This window comes from Squalius cephalus (assembly GCF_949319135.1).
Source record: "Squalius cephalus genome assembly, chromosome: 23".
Lineage (NCBI taxonomy): Eukaryota > Metazoa > Chordata > Actinopteri > Cypriniformes > Leuciscidae > Squalius > Squalius cephalus.
Genome location: NC_137144.1, coordinates 1,272,501 through 1,293,155, shown reverse-complemented (window position 1 = coordinate 1,293,155; position 20,655 = coordinate 1,272,501). Strand labels below are relative to the sequence as shown.

At 45.5% G+C, this 20,655-nt stretch overlaps 2 protein-coding genes across 3 annotated transcripts in view; one reads left to right on the top strand and one right to left on the bottom strand.

Annotated features, from left to right (window-relative positions):
- Nucleotides 1-2,991: 2,991 nt before the first annotated feature.
- pdhx (pyruvate dehydrogenase complex component X) lies at nt 2,992-19,686 on the bottom strand. Of its 2 annotated transcripts, none has more exons than XM_079858997.1 (11): nt 19,412-19,686; nt 18,156-18,239; nt 16,944-17,044; nt 15,805-16,016; nt 13,451-13,549; nt 12,903-13,050; nt 11,445-11,592; nt 11,187-11,245; nt 8,191-8,349; nt 6,745-6,809; nt 2,992-3,589 (listed from the first exon to the last, which is right to left on the bottom strand). In XM_079858997.1, exons 1-11 carry the CDS (start codon nt 19,581-19,583, stop codon nt 3,337-3,339), a joined length of 1,500 nt encoding a protein of 499 aa, XP_079715123.1. In that variant the 5' UTR covers nt 19,584-19,686; the 3' UTR covers nt 2,992-3,336. The 2 variants fall into 2 exon arrangements, with proteins under 2 accessions (XP_079715123.1, XP_079715122.1); XM_079858996.1 differs by having other exon boundaries at nt 18,156-18,242; nt 19,412-19,658.
- Nucleotides 19,687-20,024: 338 nt separating this feature from the next.
- Nucleotides 20,025-20,655, top strand: part of chmp1a (charged multivesicular body protein 1A) — a 10,247-nt gene continuing 9,616 nt past the window's right edge. The window contains exons 1-3 of the mRNA XM_079859005.1: nt 20,025-20,234; nt 20,481-20,500; nt 20,584-20,655. The exon at nt 20,584-20,655 is cut by the window's right edge and continues 6 nt beyond it. Coding sequence (XP_079715131.1) covers nt 20,228-20,234; nt 20,481-20,500; nt 20,584-20,655 — 99 coding nt within the window. The 5' untranslated portion in view covers nt 20,025-20,227. The remainder of the gene's footprint in view (nt 20,235-20,480; nt 20,501-20,583) is intronic.

Below are 20,655 nucleotides of genomic sequence, written 5' to 3'. Positions count from 1 at the left end.
ACACTTGTTTAAAGATATTATGAGGAATAAAAACCCATATCGAATCAGGATCACCAATACACTTTAGTATTTATATCTACATAATCCAGCATTTCAAATTCTGTCGAAGTAAAGAAAGGTGAGGGAAAATAAATCTAGATAAACCTTTAACAGGACAGATCTCTTCATAACTAGTTATCCAAAATCTATTTTGTTTTCTTAACTTTGATGTTAAAATGAAGCTGTCGCCTAACTGACATGTTTTATATAATACATGATACATTCCTTTACTGAATGATTGTTCAGACCAATTATGAATTTCAGATTCAATTGGAGACCATCAGAGAAAATTTTAACAACTTTTATTGCATTATCTTTCAGAAATAAAGTTGCATCATAAGCCAATTGTGGAACTTTTATTTCTCTATTAAATAATGTTATACCATGAAGATAATGTTTTTTACTATATTGACTGATAAGAGCTCAAAACGGGGGAATTGACAGACAATAAAGTATTAGCCTGTAATATAATGAGCTATTAATGCCTTCATTAAACATTTGAACCACTTCAGTGAATTTCCTAGCAAAGCCTAAAGCATGTAAAGCCTGTAACAGAAGCTCAGTCGTGTCCAACACCTCATGAAGAGCATCTGATCAACAGTGATTATGCTCTGATAAAAGCCTGATGCTGGAGCTAATGTTTCCTAAAACACTCTTCAGTCTATAGTTGCATACACTAAAACTAAAAGTTCATAGTCAACATTTAATAAAGTAATTGGCCTCCAATTATCAGTGAGTGAAGGATCTGTATCTGGTTGTAGAATTGAGGTAATAATACTTTGTTTCATTGTTGTTCTCATTTCTTTATTTTCTATCAGCTTCCAGAAACAATGAAGCTCGACGGATAACACACTCCTGTTCTCATGGAGAAGAGCTTCACAGATCTCGGCTCGGGAAACATCATCCTCACACACGTCTCTGAGATCAGGAGAAGCTACTGGAACTGATGGAAGGAACCTCTGAACCTCTTCCATTAGCTAATAAATCAGTTTCTTTTGGCTAACTCTGTTCACGTTATCTCTAAACAGTTTATATATTTTAGTGTTTTCATCGGTTTTTCTTTTTTTTAAAGCATTAAGTTATTCTGTTATCTAAGTTTACATAGCTCCGGATACAACTTACATTTTTGTTTTCAAAAACATTTGCTATATTTAACCAGTTGCAGAAACTAATGATCAGAGAGCGACTGTGGTTTAATATCCAGTATCCATGAATCATATTACGCTTGTCCAGACCATCAGAGGAAACCAGTACTGATCTGTGCTGTGATAGAGAAGTCATCAGTGTTTCAGTGATTAAATCAGGAGGAATCAGACCGTCTCTGTTCTTGATTTAAAGAAAGAGGAATTATTAACAGTTATGGCTCAAGCGTCTCCGCTCATCACTTCAGTTATGAACACAAGAGTCTGAGAACAACACCTATAATTACAGATATCTCTCTTTACTTCCCTTTAGATCTGGTCACACTTCACAACTCTTCAACAGTTCTAGTTCATGTGCTCGAACGGTGAAGCCGTAGACATCATCGCACAGTAGAGTTATCCAGCCTGAGACATTATAACCAGTGCTTCCTTTAAATGAGTTCAAGAGAATAGACTGGATCCATGACTAACCCTACAGAATCTCCCACTGGTTTCTCCTCTGAACTGGTTTCTCCTCTGAACTGGTTTCTCCTGAACTGGTTTCTCCTCTGAACTGGTTTCTCCTGAACTGGTTTCTCCTCTGAACTGGTTTCTCCTCTGAACTGGTTTCTCCTCTGAACTGGTTTCTCCTCTGAACTGGTTTCTCCTGAACTGGTTTCTCCTGAACTGGTTTCTCCTCTGAACTGGTTTCTCCTGAACTGGTTTCTCCTGAACTGGTTTCTCCTGAACTGGTTTCTCCTGAACTGGTTTCTCCTCTCAACTGGTTTCTCCTCTCAACTGGTTTCTCCCGGACTGGTTTCTCCTGGACTGGTTTCTCCTGAACTGGTTTCTCCCCTAAACTGGTTTCTCCTCAACTGGTTTCTTCTGAAATGGTTTCTCCTCTGAACTGGTTTCTCCTCTGAACTGGTTTCTCCTCTGAACTGGTTTCTCCTGAACTGGTTTCTCCTCTGAACTGGTTTCTCCTCTGAACTGGTTTCTCCTCTGAACTGGTTTCTCCTGAACTGGTTTCTCCTGAACTGGTTTCTCCTCTGAACTGGTTTCTCCTGAACTGGTTTCTCCTGAACTGGTTTCTCCTCTCAACTGGTTTCTCCCGGACTGGTTTCTCCCGGACTGGTTTCTCCTGAACTGGTTTCTCCCCTAAACTGGTTTCTCCTCAACTGGTTTCTTCTGAAATGGTTTCTCCTCTGAACTGGTTTCTCCTCTGAACTGGTTTCTCCTCTGAACTGGTTTCTCCTCTGAACTGGTTTCTCCTCTGAACTGGTTTCTCCCGAACTGGTTTCTCCTGAACTGGTTTCTCCTCAACTGGTTTCTCCCCTAAACTGGTTTCTCCTCAACTGGTTTCTTCTGAAATGGTTTCTCCCCTAAACTGGTTTCTCCTCAACTGGTTTCTTCTGAAATGGTTTCTCCTCTGAACTGGTTTCTCCTCTGAACTGGTTTCTCCTCTGAACTGGTTTCTCCTCTGAACTGGTTTCTCCCGAACTGGTTTCTCCTGAACTGGTTTCTCCCGGACTGGTTTCTCCTGAACTGGTTTCTCCTGGACTGGTTTCTCCTGGACTGGTTTCCCCTGGACTGGTTTCTCTCCACTGTCGCCTCTGGTCTGATCAGATGGGGTTTAAAACACGCTTCATATTCAGTGCTATTATTGATCTGACTAGTTCTGATCACTGACTCTGTTGTCTTCAGTGGATCTGCTTCACAGTCTCATACGTGATGAAGTGTGATCACTCTGTTCTTCTCCTGTTTATCACTGAAGCTGCGGAGACACGACCTGTCCTGTATAAAGAAGTGTGTGAATGAGGAGAACACAAACCACAGCAGAAGACAGGAGTTTATTGAATAATCCCAAACATAGACGGGTTCCTGACATGATTTAATGGCTTTGATGATTTAACACTTCCTGTAAGTTATTAAACATTGGGATTCACTTCCTGTGAGTTATTAAACATTGGGATTTGATCATCAGTGGATTTACTGAATGCTTCTCTCTACTGAGGCACAGCATGACAATAACCAGAAGGATCCAGTGTGTGTATGGCCGGAGACGCCCCACAGACGACAGTATTAATTGACCTAGAAGTGTTCCTCTGTATGTACATGTGTCTGTACGTCTCACTGAATAAATAGTTAGTGCATGTTCTCCGAGCGGAGTCCTCTCCTACTGCAAGCCGGCGCGCCGAGGGCTCTCGAGGTGCGAGCGAAACCTCTCCAGGAACCGCGACGCCAGCTCGTCGTCCACCAGGCGTGCGTCGCTGGACAGCGTGACGGTCATGAGCTGGTGTGTGTGTAGCGTTAGCCCGTCGCTCAGCCGGAGCTCAGCCCGCGAGCCGCCCACCGCTAGGATACAGGCTTGAGGAGGATTGATGACCGCGCTGAACTCACTGATGCCGAACATGCCCAGGTTAGAGATGCTGAAACACAACACACACTTCAGGAACTCACACACTTCAGGAGCTCACACACTTCAGGAACCGAACTCACACACTTCAGGAGCTCACACACTTCAGGAAATCACACACTTCAGGAGCTCACACACTTCAGGAGCTGGTGGTGTTCCACAAGGCTCGGTGTTAGGCCCCAAACTGTTTGCATTGTACATAGATGATATTTGTAAAGCGTCTAAAATATTAAAAATGGTATGGTTTGCTGATGACACAAATTTATATTGTTCAAGAAAAAATTGTAACAGCTTCTGATTGCAGTGGAAATTGAATTGATGGTCTTAAAAAGATTCAAGGTTTAATGATAATCGACTTTCATTGAATTTGAGTAAAACAAAGTTCATAATATTTAGCAATCGGCAAAGATTAGGATTAGGATTAATAATGAATTATACGAATAATCCTAAAATTAGGATTAATAATGAGTTTATGAATATAAATGTGGGTAGGCATAATAAGAAAAAGGCTTCAGCCAACACCTTTTTCGGTTATTATGTATATTTTTTATTTACTATGGAAAATTATCTGTGAGGACCGAAAAAAATTTTTGTTGAAGTTGAAAGATTTTGTTGAAATCTTCCTCGTCCTGTAGAGGCTCAATAACTCGAGCTCTGGAGATCACGACACACAGCGAGGACTATTAAGATGTGCTGCCATTGCTATAGTGTCTGTTTAGAGGCTGTGATCGACATGACCAATGAAACCTTTAGATGGTGTGCGCTTTCAGTGAACGCAAAGCATTCTGGTCCTGTGTTTGGCATATCTGCTTAAAGTTTAGAGTCAGATCCTCACACCCAACTACTGTAGGCATTAAACGAGCTAGAATACAGAGTTGTGAAGCCTCATTAAAGGGTTCGTTCACCCAAAAATGAAAACTCTGTCAGTAATTACTCTCCCTCATGTTGTTCCCCCGCCCCGTAAGACTTTCGTTCATCTTCAGAACACAAATGAAGATATTTCTGATGAAATCTGAGAGCTGTCTCACTCCTCCATAGGCTTCTAGGCATTTCATTCTGCCGGCCCAGAAAAGTTAGTAAAGACATCGTTAAAACAGTCCGAGTGACTACAGTGGCTCAACCTTAAAGGTCCCATTCCATGGATTATTTTTATTATTTTATAATGTTTCCTGGGGTGCCCTTATAATGTTAGTATGTTTTTTAGATCAAAAATTGTTATAATTTAGAAATAAAAGGCATATTTCCTAGCCTGATTTCATTCCCTGGTTTGAACACTCTGTTTGAAGGGGCGTGTCTGCTGTGAGACTTCAGTGTAAACGCCCTCTGCTGTGATTGGCTGCTGTGAGACTTCAGTGTAAACGCCCTCTGCTGTGATTGGCTGCTGTGAGACTTCAGTGTAAACGCCCTCTGCTGTGATTGGCTGCTGTGAGACTTCAGTGTAAACGCCCTCTGCTGTGATTGGCTGCTGTGAGACTTCAGTGTAAACGCCCACTGCTGTGATTGGCTGCTGTGAGACTTCAGTGTAAACGCCCACTGCTGTGATTGGCTGCTGTGAGACTTCAGTGTAAACGCCCACTGCTGTGATTGGCTGCTGTGAGACTTCAGTGTAAACGCCCTCTGCTGTGATTGGCTGAAATGCTTGCATATGAAATATCTGGCATTACATGTGGAACTATCTGGAAAACTTTTACTATTACAGCTATTATACGTTTTTACTATTACAGCTATCGGGATTAACGAATCGTGAGAAGTTTTTTAAGTATTTAGATCTATTCCCATCACATAAAAGGTTGCAGTGACGAGCATTGAGCAGATGACAGTCTGTTGATCGCGTGAAAGATCTTATCATTGCAACGCAGTTTCTGCACTCTCACTAATGATTTCACCAATGCAAACATGAGGTATATAAATACAGTAAGAGCTTCGTTGTGCAGTGTAACAGCGTCATTGATTTCATAATGAGTTTTGGCAAGTGTCCAGATAAACTCGCGCTGTGTGATTGACAGCTTGGGCGACTGGAAAGGGACTGTTCTCTGATCACTTTCTGTATATTAATCACAGTTTAAGTAAGATTATTTTCATCCTACTAAGAGAAACGATGTGAAGTTGATCGCTACTTCCATATTAAATCACTACTTGTACTTACGGCTTGCTGGAATATAGTTGAAATTGCCCCCTTCGTCAGTATGAAACGCTGAGAGAAGGTTATTTCCCTGCTTGATATTGTCCCAGGTTAGAAAAACAGTCCGTGGTGAAATGGACAGAGCAAACTAACAACTTCGAATTAAACTTTTGCGGTATCCGATTATAGATAAACATCAACCGTCTGTTGACATTTCGCCATCAATACGCCTGTGTTCCTGTGGGCGGAGGTTACGGTTCTAGTGACGTCATTAAAGCAGGAAGTAGAGGGGTGTAGTCCAATCCAGCCGTTCGTTGTAGTCAACTTCTGTTAAATAAAATATCTCGCTTGGCATTGAACTTTGAGCTTTATAATTTTACAGATATTATTAATACTCTAACAACAACATTACACACTAACTAAAGTTTGAAACATGGGATCACGAAGAACGGGACCTTTAAGTTTATCAAGCGACAAGAATACTTTTTGTGCGCAAAAAAATAGCTAGGTCCTGGGTCACCACACACATGACCAGCGTCGGCCAATAGTGAGCCGGTGTCCTGACGGAGAACCCAGGAACGCTGCACTGTTACACTACGACAACAGCGAAGGAGACTGACATGGAAGAGAAGAGATTGCTGAATACAGTCGTTATATTTCACACAAAAATTATTCTCGTCGCTTCATAACATTAAGGTTGAGCCACTGGAGTCACATGGACTATTTTAACGATGTCTTTACTACCTTTCTGGGCCTTGAAAGTTGCAATGGCGTTGCAGTGAATGGAGGGACAGACAGGTCCCAGATTTCATCAGAAATATCTTCATTAGTGTTCTGAAGATGAACGAAGGTCTTACAGGGGGAACGACATGAGGGAGAGTCGTTACTGACAGAGCTTTCATTTCTGGGTGAACGAACCCTTTAATGGCACTTGCATTGACCACTACAGTTCTAGAAATGATGGAAGTTATACAGGTCTGAGATGACATGTCAAGAGTAAACTATTCCTCTTCTACAGGTCAAAGCCGTGATCAGGGCATACTCACCTGAAGGATCCTCCCTGATACTCCTCTGGTAACAGCTTCCCGTCCCGTGCCTTCTGTGCCAGAGCCTGAGGAGAGCACACCAGTTTAACATGAGTGATCTGTAGAGGCTGTGTGTGTGTGTGTGTGTGTGTGTGTGTGTGTGTGTGTGTGTGTGTGTGTGTGTGTGTGTGTGTGACGTCACCGGCAGCCGGAGTGACTGCGGCCACACACACTGAGAGGCAGAAACACTGAGCGACAGCATTGGTTTTCAGCGTGAAACACACTAAACACATCTAAAACAGGAAAGAGCTTTGAGACTGACTATATATATATAGATCTGATAATAAATCTGAGGTATTTCTACACACTGCTGAAAGAGAAGCCACTGATCCAGGCAGAGAACGCTGGAGTAGCACTTATTCTGTGTCAATATGCTGAATTTACAGGTTAATCACACCCTATATATTGTATTGTTATATATTGTATTGACAAGTCGTCAATTAAATATTCACCATCGTATATTCTGCATAATTGGATGTTTTTAAACGAACACTGACAAAAAACTACACAAGTTTCAGGGCTGGACGATATGATGATATATATAACACTGATATGAGTGATCATCCGGATTTAGACCTGTATTGTGTTTATATCAAGCGTTCACAGGTAAATTTGCGTTATGTATTTCCCCGGCGTGGAAATCAGGCTCATATAAACGTGAGGAAACACAGTTCCTGCTGCATGTCAACATCCCTGATCACCGGATCTTAAGGAACACTATATCGAGTCCAACCTTTAGTTTAAACTGACACTTGTGTGTTTTACTGGTGTTTTCTCAGTTTCCGCTGTTAACTCCAGCAGCTCTTCTGCCACTCGGGCTGAGGGAGTGTGTTCCCGCGGGATAGTGACATCAATACATGACCTCTATAAACAACAACATCTCAAGGCCCAAATATTCAAACTAAACCAAACAATAAACTGGAGTGACGTAATTTTGATCAAATCAGGCTGAAGCAAAGTTTGCTGGGAGTAGTTTGAGGAGAGCGAAGCAGAACTGCGCTGGTGAACGCCTCTGAGCTGCCATTGGTCAGCGAGGTGATGATGTGGCAGGTGGGTGTGGCTCTGAGGCTCCGCCCTCTTCAGGGTGTCGAGTCAGACGCGAGTGAAGACATGAACAGTAGAAGCTACACACTGTTTAATACTGAAGCTGCTGCTTGTATAAAGGTCGGATAAACGTGACTGAGTCTCATCACTGTGATCGGACGCTTTCTGAACCGCTGTTTTCTGTCAGTTGTGTTATTTAGAGGAATGTGCGCGCCGTCGAGATGTTCACTAACACTAACAGTTCCCTAAACGGAGCAGTTCTGCGTGAGTATATCTGGGCCTTCAGATGTCTGCTATGGTCACATGATCAGCTGGAGCGTTAGCTATCTGAGCGGTGTTTGAACTGTGAAGGCTAGCGATGACCTTAGCGGTGTGAGCGATCTCCGTCAGCCCTTTATCAGCAGCGTCTCTGATGATGGGGGTCATGAGGCCCCGCGCTGTTGCCACGGCGACGCAGATGTGGATGGAGCCGAGAGGCTGAGGGCCCTCAGAAGACCACACCACGTTCACCTCGGGCATCTCCTGCAGGACACAACACACACTCGTCAGCATCACTGACACACACTCGTCATCAGAACACAACACACACTCGTCAACATCACTGACACACACTCGTCAACAGAACACACTATGCTGGACACTCTGGGAAATATCTGTCTGTTTTCCTCCGAATGCAAACTAATCATGCAAATACAAGAGTCTGAAATCTCTTTCACTACATTCAAATATTCTAAATATATGAACCCGCAGGTTTATGGAAATGTGCATGTAAATATTGTTTGCATCGTGACATCATGGCTCACGTCGGCAGCTAGAGTGGGTCTGGTACCAGAACACCTAACGAGAGCAAGCTTCCTGAAGTGGAGATCAGATGATTTATGTACATTTATCCTGAATGAGTCGTCTAATGGGGAACAGGAGGGAACTAATCATTTAAAGGGCCCCTATTATGCTATTTTAAACTAATGTGGAGTCTGCTACAACAGGTGTACATGTGTCAAAGGTCAAAACACTGTTTCATTTCCTCATATTACACATTTGCACATCACCACATTTTCAATGATTCTCAAACGACTCGTCAGATGAATCAATCTCTCTAAATCCCTCCTTTCCACGAGCTACTGTGCTCTGATTGGCCAGACGGCTCAGTCTGTTGTGATTGGTCTACTCTGCTCTGATTGGCCAGACGGCTCAGTCTGCTGTGATTGGTCTACTCTGCTCTGATTGGCCAGACGGCTCAGTCTGCTGTGATTGGTCTACTCTGCTCTGATTGGCCAGACGGCTCAGTCTGCTGTGATTGGTCTACTCTGCTCTGATTGCCCAGATGCTCAGTCTGCTGTGATTGGTCTACTCTGCTCTGATTGGCCAGACAGCTCAGTCTGCTGTGATTGGTCTACTCTGCTCTGATTGGCCAGACAGCCCAGTCTGCTGTGATTGGTCTACTCTGCTCTAATTGGCCAGACGGCTCAGTCTGCTGTGATTGGTCTACTCTGCTCTGATTGGCCAGACGGCTCAGTCTGCTGTGATTGGTCTACTCTGCTCTGATTGGCCAGACGGCTCAGTCTGCTGTGATTGGTCTACTCTGCTCTGGTTGGCCAGACGCTCAGTCTGTTGTGATTGGTCTACTCTGCTCTGATTGGCCAGACGGCTCAGTCTGCTGTGATTGGTCTACTCTGCTCTGATTGGCCAGACAGCTCAGTCTGCTGTGATTGGTCTACTCTGCTCTGATTGGCCAGACGGCTCAGTCTGCTGTGATTGGTCTACTCTGCTCTGATTGGCCAGACGGCTCAGTCTGCTGTGATTGGTCTACTCTGCTCTGATTGGCCAGACGGCTCAGTCTGCTGTGATTGGTCTACTCTGCTCTGATTGGCCAGACGGCTCAGTCTGCTGTGATTGGTCTACTCTGCTCTGATTGGCCAGACGGCTCAGTCTGCTGTGATTGGTCTACTCTGCTCTGATTGGCCAGACGGCTCAGTCTGCTGTGATTGGTCTACTCTGCTCTGATTGGCCAGACGGCTCAGTCTGCTGTGATTGGTCTACTCTGCTCTGATTGGCCAGACGGCTCAGTCTGCTGTGATTGGTCTACTCTGCTCTGATTGGCCAGACGGCTCAGTCTGCTGTGATTGGTCTACTCTGCTCTGATTGGCCAGACGGCTCAGTCTGCTGTGATTGGTCTACTCTGCTCTGATTGGCCAGACGCTCAGTCTGTTGTGATTGGTCTACTCTGCTCTGATTGGCCAGACGGCTCAGTCTGCTGTGATTGGTCTACTCTGCTCTGATTGGCCAGACGCTCAGTCTGTTGTGATTGGTCTACTCTGCTCTGATTGGCCAGACGGCTCAGTCTGTTGTGATTGGTCTACTCTGCTCTGATTGGCCAGACGCTCAGTCTGTTGTGATTGGTCTACTCTCCTCTGATTGGCCAGACGCTCAGTCTGTTGTGATTGGTCTACTCTGCTCTGATTGGCCAGACGCTCAGTCTGCTGTGATTGGTCTACTCTGCTCTGATTGGCCAGACGCTCAGTCTGCTGTGATTGGTCTACTCTGCTCTGATTGGACTGTCGCTCAGTCTGTTGTGATTGGTCTACTCTGCTCTGATTGGCCAGACGCTCAGTCTGTTGTGATTGGTCTACTCTGCTCTGATTGGCCAGACGGCTCAGTCTGTTGTGATTGGTCTACTCTGCTCTGATTGGCCAGACGCTCAGTCTGTTGTGATTGGTCTACTCTCCTCTGATTGGCCAGACGCTCAGTCTGTTGTGATTGGTCTACTCTGCTCTGATTGGCCAGACGGCCCAGTCTGTTGTGATTGGTCTACTCTGCTCTGATTGGCCAGACGCTCAGTCTGTTGTGATTGGTCTACTCTGCTCTGATTGGCCAGACGCTCAGTCTGCTGTGATTGGTCTACTCTGCTCTGATTGGCCAGACGCTCAGTCTGCTGTGATTGGTCTACTCTGCTCTGATTGGACTGTCGCTCAGTCTGTTGTGATTGGTCTACTCTGCTCTGATTGGCCAGACGCTCAGTCTGACGTCACAACGAAACGGCTTATGATTTGTTTGAAAAACGATTAATTTTGTTTCCTCAGAGTCGACTCTTACTTTTGAAAGACGATAACTTTATATACGGTGCACTTTCAGATTTGAAACTTTGCAGGATGTTTTCATTCTCTCAGAGCTGTGTTACACACTACATGAAAGGTCCTTTTCAAAAATCCATAATAGGGTTACTTTAAGTTGAATGGCCAATGAAATTAATTATATCACAAGTTTATTTAGCATAAAAGAACCTCGTGAACAACATTCTGAATGCATGATTTGATATACTGTGATTCATATTTTCAGTGACTGAATATGTGCTGACTTACTCTGAGTGAGACGGCCACTGCTTTGATGATGAAGTCATTGACCGACACCTTGATGTTCTCTAAACACACACACACACGAGATGTGAACATGACAAACAACACACACTGGGTCTTTAATATACATGCATGTGTGCATAAAGAATGTGCTAATTCACACAGGGATCATGTTTCATTGGTAAGTTCCACCAGTGTAGTCCAAACTATGGTTTGTTTAGTGTTGTTAATCCATGATGGTGTGTGTGTGTGTGTGTGTGTCACCTGTGGCCAGCTGTCTCCTGAGCTCGAGGACGGCACCGAGGTCACAGTCCACTGAGGCGTAGGCGTGTGGGATAGTGCTCTTGGACTGAGTTAGTCTCTGAGCGATGACTCTCCTCACGTTAGAGGCCGCCACGTCTGTGAACGCGCCCTGAAGACACAACACACTCGTCTCTGAGGGGTCTCAACACACACACACAGATCGATCAAGCTTCACACGTTCAGCATGAGAAGAGTTCGGGAAGTTCACGAGACTGGAGAATATATGCTGTCCATTGATCATTTTATACTGTAATACATCATTTCACATTAAACATAGTTCACCCAAAAAATAGTCTGGGGGAAGCTAGTTATTTTAGTTAATAAAGTTTTAAATATTAATATTTTTCTCACACAAACACATGGCTTCGCTTCAGAAGGACTTTATTAACTCCCGGAGCCGTGTGGATATTTAGCTCTCATGACAGCTCTCTGTGTGTGTGTGTGTGTGTGTGTGTGTGTGTGTGTGTGTGTGTGTGTGGACAGAGGATCTGGGCTCACCGGCGCTGCAGGTCTCCCGGGCACAGAGACGGGTGTGTGTGTGTGTGTGTGTGTGTGTGTGTGTGTGTGTGTGTGTGTGTGTGTGTGTGTGGACAGAGGATCTGGGCTCACCGGCGCTGCATGTCTCCCGGGCACAGAGACGGGTGGGTGTGTGTGTGTGTGTGTGTGTGTGTGTGTGTGTGTGTGTGTATCTGGGCTCACCGGCGCTGCAGGTCTCCCGGGCACAGAGACGGGTGTGTGTGTGTGTGTGTGTGTATCTGGGCTCACCGGCGCCGCAGGTCTCCCGGGCACAGAGACGGGTGTGTGTGTGTGTGTGTGTGTGTGTGTGTGTGTGTGTGTGTATCTGGGCTCACCGGCGCCGCAGGTCTCCCGGGCACAGAGACGGGTGTGTGTGTATGTGTGTGTGTGTGTGTGTGTGTGTGTGTGTGTGTGTGTGTGTGGACAGAGAGGATCTGGGCTCACCGGCGCTGCAGGTCTCCCGGGCACAGAGACGGGTGTGTGTGTGTGTGTGTGTGTGTGTGTGTGTGTGGACAGAGAGGAGCTGGGCTCACCGGCGCCGCAGGTCTCCCGGGCACAGAGACGGGTGTGTGTGTGTGTGTGTGTGTGTGTGTGTATCTGGGCTCACCGGCGCCGCAGGTCTCCCGGGCACAGAGACGGTGTGTGTGTGTGTGTGTGTGTGTGTGTGTGTGTGGACAGAGAGGAGCTGGGCTCACCGGCGCTGCAGGTCTCCCAGGCACAGAGACGTGTGTGTGTGTGTGTGTGTGTGTGTGTGTGTGTGTGTGTGTGTGTGTGTGTGTGTGTGTGTGTGTGTGTGTGTGTGTGTGTATCTGGGCTCACCGGCGCTGCAGGTCTCCCAGGCACAGAGACGTGTGTGTGTGTGTGTGTGTGTGTGTGTGTGTGTGTGTGTGTATCTGGGCTCACCGGCGCCGCAGGTCTCCCGGGCACAGAGACGGGTGTGTGTGTGGGCCGCCCCGTGGCCGGAGGGGAGGGAGGAGCTGCTGTGAGCGGGACAGGAGGAGGAGCAGCTGGACGCCCTTTATCAGACTGACTCAACAGCTTCACTGCGTCTCTGAAGGAAGAGCACAGATCATCACTGGAGCAACACACTGACTGAGCAGATCCACCAATCACCTGATCAATACCACAGATCTCCAAACTGAGCAGATCCACCAATCACCTGATCAGTGTCACAGAGATCTCGAATCTCGTTTCTCTCTCGAGAAACCTAGGCTGATGGACCAATCATATTGTCATGGAGAATATTTATATAACATGATAATGACGATATTATCCTCATATATTGCAGCTGAACGGTCATCTATCTTCAGTGGATCTGAGGTATTAATAGGTTTCAGTTTCTTCGTTTCTACGGACACCCAGAGAAGGGAGAATGGGTTGCCATGGTAACGTGTGTTACTAATGAGACTGTTCAGTATGTGTGTGTGTGAGTGAGTGTGTGTGAGACTCACTCTTTAGTGATGAGGCCGCGTGGTCCTGTAGCTTTGGCCAGATGAGGGTCCAAACCATGAGTGTCCAAAATGTGTCGTGCCGCAGGACTCAAGCGTAACCTGGTCACACAAACAGCATAAATACACACACACACACACACACACACATCACTTTACTGTCACATGACTCTAGGATTACTCTTTTCTGTGGCAGAACTCTCGTGTTTCACACACACACACCATCAGATCAGAGAGAAGATCGACAGCACTCGTTAGAGGCACGAAACATCTTTTAGCGTTGAGTAAGTGCTATTACCAACATAATCAATATGAAGTTCATTAATACATCGTTCGGCCGGACATAACTGTTCTATATATATATAAATGTAGGTTGTTTGCGAGTTGAGTCAAGTTAAAACTGTGTAATATTTATTGATTACGTGCTCATCCATGTGGTTGTGAGTGGTGCGCCTGCAGAGAGACTCCGCCCACACGCTCTTCTGATTGGCTAGGCAACATTTCAATGCTAAATAAATATACATGTACAACACAAGCTCTATGATAAACAGTATGATATATAAGTAATGTGAGTGTGTACACAGTAAGATGATGAACATTACAATGTTTAGACCAGTGTTTACTCTGAAATACTGCATTCGTGGATATCTGCTCAAACGTAGATGTTTATAATGAGCTAAATAATAATGTTTTATAGTGAGTGTGTTTTCATGATGTGATTATAATGGGGTTCAGCTTTCCCTCCTTCCCTTTCCCTCCTTCCCTGTCTGCTGAAATCCAAAAGTGATTCCCGCCGGCTAGTCTGCTAGCTGGCTGCAAACTGCGGAATGGATTTCCTGAACGGAGGCGCGGCTCAATGAGACACAGAGTTATGAGACACGCTCCCCCTCAGGAAGTCCATTCCGCAGTTTGCGGCTAGCCAACAACGTCCGCTGTGTGGAAATACTTAACTTCATGCTGGAAATGCTGCAGAGCAAGACAGCAAAATGCAATGTTTGCGAAGCCGTAATTCAGAGCTCCTTTAAGCTCCCTCGCGTCGTACAACACAACGAACGCAATCAAACATTTAAAAAAGCACCACGTTACTGTGCGTTCCCACCAAACGCGAATAGCGCGTCAAATTCTCGTCTACCGCGTCTAGTTGGACGCTTGAATATTTTGAATCCATTCGCGATCGAGTTGTTGATCGAGCATTCATCGAGAGAGTTAACGTTACCGCATCGGAGCGAGGATCACCCTTCAGATAGTGTGTTTAAGATGTTTACACTTGCACTTTTCTTATATTTCAACACTCAAGTATTTGACTTTTTGGGAACATAATAAATATTGACATGACAATAAATTTGAAACCCTTACAGTTGCATATTTGTTTTCAGAATGGGATTTTTCCTGTTAACAGGATTGGGACATACATACGTACTTTAAGTTACATATCATACTTGCCTGTTGAGAGAAGTTCATTTCAGCATCATATAAAATAAACAATAATGATAATAATAATATTAAAGCAAACACAGCTCTGGCATCGGAATAGTATCGGTATCGGCCGATATCCAAATTCAGGTATCGGGATCGGATCGGAAGTGAAAAAATGTGGATCGGTGCATCCCTAGCAAACATTACATGTTTTTATTGTAGTTATTATAACTAAAATGATTATTAATATTATTTTATGCAGCACTACAAGCAGGCACAACAGACCTGGTGTTCTGGACATGTATTTTTGGACATTTTGAAATCGCAATTTTAACCAAAAAAATCCCAATTCGATTTCCCCCCAGGTCGTGCACCCTCGCTGATGCTGATGTCAGCATGTTCACAGGTGTGTTGATGTTGTTTTACAGGGACCAGATGTTTTACATGAGTCTCTTCAGCTGTGTTTCTCTGAGAGCGCTGCACATGAACACAGTCAAATGAAACGCGAACAGGAGCGGTCTCAGGAATGGCACAGAGGTGTGTGTGACTGTTCAAGTCTTTAGATCAGTGTGCTCAATAATGTGCTTTTGTGTCCTTCGCTATACGTATCTTTGGATTATGTTGTAAATAAATCCAAACAATCAAAAAGCCATTCTTTTAATCTCTCCACATGTTTTGTCCTGGTTCCCTCACAGTCCCGCCGGATAGGGCCATTAGCGGAAGGGTGTGTGTCTTCCCAGGTGTGGAACATCAGTATTCATGATGATCAAGTATATGTTTAATAAATTTAAATAGTTTCATCTTCCCATTAATTGCAATAGACATTCAGTATCAGAAATATCTCTGTCTTGTTCAGAGGGGGTGTATACTTATGCCGTGTTCTGCGTATAAACACTCACGAACACCAGACCTAGTGTGACAGAAAGCATGCAGTTACTGACTGTGTGAGCGCTGAAGCGACCGGAGCCAGGCGAGGGGCGGAGTCAGCCGCAGTGGGCGGGGCTGCCGTGGGTGGAGCTACAGCAGTGGGCGGAGCTACCGCGGGTGTGACGGGCTCAGGCGCTGGAACCTCCACCTGTCTCCAGTCCTCTCCTTCAGCGGCCATCAGAGCGATGAGCGTCCCCAAGCGCACGCCTCGACTGCCCTCCTGCACCTGAGACCAGCACACGCATCAGCACACGCATCAGCACACGCATCAGCCACACTGCATTCTCATTCGCTCACGAGTAGCATAAGCTCCTACAGGAGGCACATTCATATGCAAATAGTGTAATGTTAAAACGGGAGTGTGTAAGCGTCGCCAAATCGCTATCAAACAGGGTTCCCGAACATGAAACAGTCACTGAAGTTCTTAAGCTGGGATCGTCTGTATTAGTGTGGCAATCACGTAAAGCCCTGGTCAAAGGTCAAAGGTCAAATAACTGTTTTATTTCCATATCATTCAACATACAGAGTTACTGAGGCAGATTTATAGAGTTCAGTCTCACTATTCATACACGCTTCTGTGTTTCATTCTGAGGCTGCAGTATGGATTGAATTTCCCTCACACACACACACACTCAGACACACACACACACTCAGACACACACACACACTCAGACACACACACACACTCAGACACACACACACTCAGACACACACACACTCAGACACACACACACACTCAGACACATACACACACAACCGCTCTCTCACACACACGCGCACACACTCTCTCTCACACACACACACACACACACACACTCTCTCACACACACACTCTCTCTCTCTCACACTCTCTCTCTCACACACACACACTCTCTCTCTCTCTCTCTCTCACACACACACTCTCACACACACACACACTCTCTCTCTCACACACACACACACACACACACTCTCTCTCTCACACACTCTCTCTCACTCACACACACTCACACACACACACACCCTCTCACACACACACTCACCAGTATTTTTGCCAGGACTCCGTCATCGCTGGACTCCATGACCACCACAGCTTTATCGGTCTCGATCTCACACTCACACACACACACACACACACACACACACACACACACACACACACACACACACTCACCAGTATTTTTGCCAGGACTCCGTCCTCGCTGGACTCCATGACCACCACAGCTTTATCGGTCTCGATCTCGCAGAGAGCGTCCCCGACGGCCACATCATCGCCTGCTCAAACACAGCTGTGTGTTACTTATAATCCACTACAGGAGTGTGAACACACCTGTCAGCTCCCCAAGACACGTCACATGTGTGTATGAGGGGTGTAAAGGTGCATGTGTTCGTCCTGAGCACCACGGCTCAGTCAGTCACAGCGATAGACAGCGGGTTATCAGCTTAATCTAGATGAAGTGCCCGTATGCACAGCCAATCACAGAAGTAGGCTAACTTTACATGGGAAAAGGTGCCGGTTGTGCAGGAAGTGTGCAGTGATGCGCTGTGGGCCGCCTGGCGATGCTCTGGCCGTCTGCTGTCTCTGACTGCGCTGCCTCCTCTGGGTGGTAACTCGACCGGTGAGCGCGAAGACTGGATGTCGAGGATGCGTAAGTTAACCGTTTTTTGCTAATTCAGCAAACTACCTTATCTTTATCGGTTACCGTACTTTCCGGACTATAAGTCGCTCCGGAGTATAAGTCGCATCAGTCAAAAACTGCGTCATAAAGAGGAAAAAAACACATAAGTCGCACTGGACTATAAGACGCATTTATTTAGAAATTTATTTCACACAAAAAAAAACAATGTTACGGACGGGACAGTTCACTAAGACTGCTTTAAAACTTTCACAGAGACCTCAAGCAGAAAGCACAAAGCATGTCTTTAAATTTAATTTCGTTTTGTATTAATTGTATCTTAATTTTAACCAATGTTTCATCAACCAATTGCCTGGATTTAATAAGAAGTAAATATAGCAGACAATAGATAATCACGACACGGAGGCGCCGGCGCGAGAACTGGAGCTCGTCTCACAAATGAACTGAAAAGGGGTAAAAGAGGCGAACCCCTGAACAACCCCACACCATCACCCCCCCTCCACCAAACAACCCCACACCATCACCCCCCCCTCCACCAAACAACCCCACACCATCACCCCCCCTCCACCAAACAACCCCACACCATCACCCCCCCTCCACCAAACAACCCCACACCATCACCCCCCCTCCACCAAACAACCCCACACCATCACCCCCCCTCCACCAAACAACCCCACACCATCATTCATTCACACAGCATGAGTGAGGTCACACACACACACACACACACACACAGGTCAAGCACTCACCTTCTTTCTTCAGCCACTTGACAATGTTTCCCTCCTCCATAGTGGGCGAGAGCGCTGGCATCTGCACCTTCAGCGGAGCGACCCCTGCTGGACACACACAACACACACATCAACACAACACACACATCACATCACAGCCAGAGGCTCGCCGGTTAAACCTTCATCAAAGAGGATTATATGAGAGCTGAGCTGGACGATGACATCACAGTCTTTCCAGAGTATATGCACTAAATTAATAACTTTTTTTACAACAGAAATGAAGCACCACTGAACCTACTCAAGCTGGACTGTGACGCTACTTTCTTCTGGAAACAAACGTTCATTATTGTTTATTGCTAATGTCCATCAGCACATCAGGCATCATGGAGGAGATCGAGCCTGTTCTCCACACGGCCGGCTTCATCTGAGCCACACATGTTCTGCTTCCCGATTTACGGTTGATTTGGATCAATTTTATCGTGAAAAAGGGCATCAAAAACTTTCAAAAGGACATTATAAATGTGACGGCCCAGAGAGAGCAATCACACACTTCTGCAACAGCAATATTGATCAATGTCTCAATCATCTGATTAATGTTTAAACCTCAGGACATGAGCTGAGATATTAACACATGCTGTGTGTGTGCTCATCATTACAGGAGAGCGAAGCCCGAACACACACACACACACACACACACTGCACAGATGAGCTGAGATATTAACACATGCTGTGTGTGTGCTCATCACTACAGGAGAGCGAAGGCCAGACACACACACACTACAATACACATCTTTTACTCATCATACGATGATTTTCTACACTGAAATTATGAAATCTTGTAGCTTGGAATTGTGACATCTGTGACTTGTAATGATTGCCAGAATGTTTACAATCTCTGCATTTGGATTTGATTAACAGAATATGCATATATTAATCTTATATTAATATCTGTGTTGATCAATCTCAGCTCAGCACATTTCTATTAGCCATAATAAAAATAATAAGTGCATCAATTCATGACACTCATTCATGTAAGATCAAATCATTGATTTGTTTTGGCAACATATTTGACAAAAGATTAAAATCTTATGTTTTCTTAGACTTGTTCAGTAAGTAATTGTTTATTATGAGTATGGCAGTGATCCAGTGCGCAGTGTTATCATCTGATCCGTCACAGTACTGAACTGTAGAGTAAAGACACGGTCATATGCGCACGGCAGAAGTGTTGTCGAGCTGTTATTAATAAACAAACACAGTAATGTCCTTCTGACACTCACCACACACTGAGGGCGACCGGGACAAGTGTCTGAGAGCGGCTCCGGCCCAGCCCGCGGTCCGCTGGGGTTTGCTCTGCGCTATTACTCGACTCTGAGTCGGTACCTGGAGCTGTGTTAGTGCTCTGAGAGCCGTGAAGACGCCCCTGCGCCCGAGTCTCATGGACGCCGCCATCTTCCCTGTGCCCTTCTTCCTCACACCGACTGACAGTGCGTCTCTCTCGAGCTGCGCATGCGCGGAGCGGAATAGCACATGCGCATGCGCGCTCCCTGCTGGACTGGAGGATCGACAACAACACCACACAGAAACACTGAATTCACATCACTGCGCTTGCTTTTTCAGCACTACACTATATAAAGAATTTATTTAAATTCATGTTAATCAAAATAACTTCCCCTCACTCCCATCTCTCCTCTATAATGACGTGTTTCCTGGATACATTCAGCATTTTAGCTCGATTTCAAAGTGTTTAGAGCTTTGATGAGTCTATGAGAAGCTGTGAAGCCGAGAGAAATGACTTGGTGAAAGAAAAGGAAAGATTAAAAATAACAGGGAAATGAGTAAATAATGTGCTGCGATGTTGCAGTAGTGTTTCCGATGTGGGGACTATCAGTCGCTCCAGAAGATGGCGGTAACGCGACATCCAGGCCGCCGATAAACCCACAGAAGAAGAGGACGCGCATGACGTCACGGTGACGCCGCACAGCTGAACCCGGAAGAGAGAGAGAGAGCTCGAGCGCAGATTCATAAACAAACTCATCGAGCGGAGAAACATCTAATAAACCATCAATCTTCATTAAAGCCCAGTCAACATCAACATGGACGGTAGGAAGACTCTCGCTCGAAGGCTGTCACACACACCGTGTTATTACGGAATGTTTTAAACTCTCGAATGAATCGTGATTCTGTATTATTCCGTCTAATAGTGAATATGAGCAGATATGCGGTGTGACAGCGACTCATGTGTGATTAGATGATTGTTCACAGTGATGTTGAGTGACTTGTTTATCACTGGTGTAAAGCTGTAGGGCGTTTCATGTTGTTCTGATGATGATTGTGTTTCTCCCACAGACACACTCTTCCAGCTGAAGGTGAGTGTGTGTGTGTGTGTGTGTGTGTGTGTGTGTGTGTGTCTCAGTGATGAAGGCTCATGTCTGCTCTTCATCTTCATCAGTTCACCTCTAAACAGCTGGAGCGACTGGCGAAGAAGGCGGAGAAGGACTCGAAGACCGAGCAAGCCAAAGTC

Coding starts and splice junctions, on each gene's coding strand:
- pdhx (XM_079858996.1), bottom strand. CDS start 19,583: ATGGCGGCGTCCATGAGACTCGGGCGCAGGGGCGTCTTCACGGCTCTC. Junction 11,246..11,444: donor CAGGAGACAGCTGGCCACAG/GTGACACACACA, acceptor GTGTGTGTTTAG/AGAACATCAAGGTGTCGGTC. Junction 8,350..11,186: donor CAGTGGCCGTCTCACTCAGA/GTAAGTCAGCAC, acceptor TGTGTCCTGCAG/GAGATGCCCGAGGTGAACGT.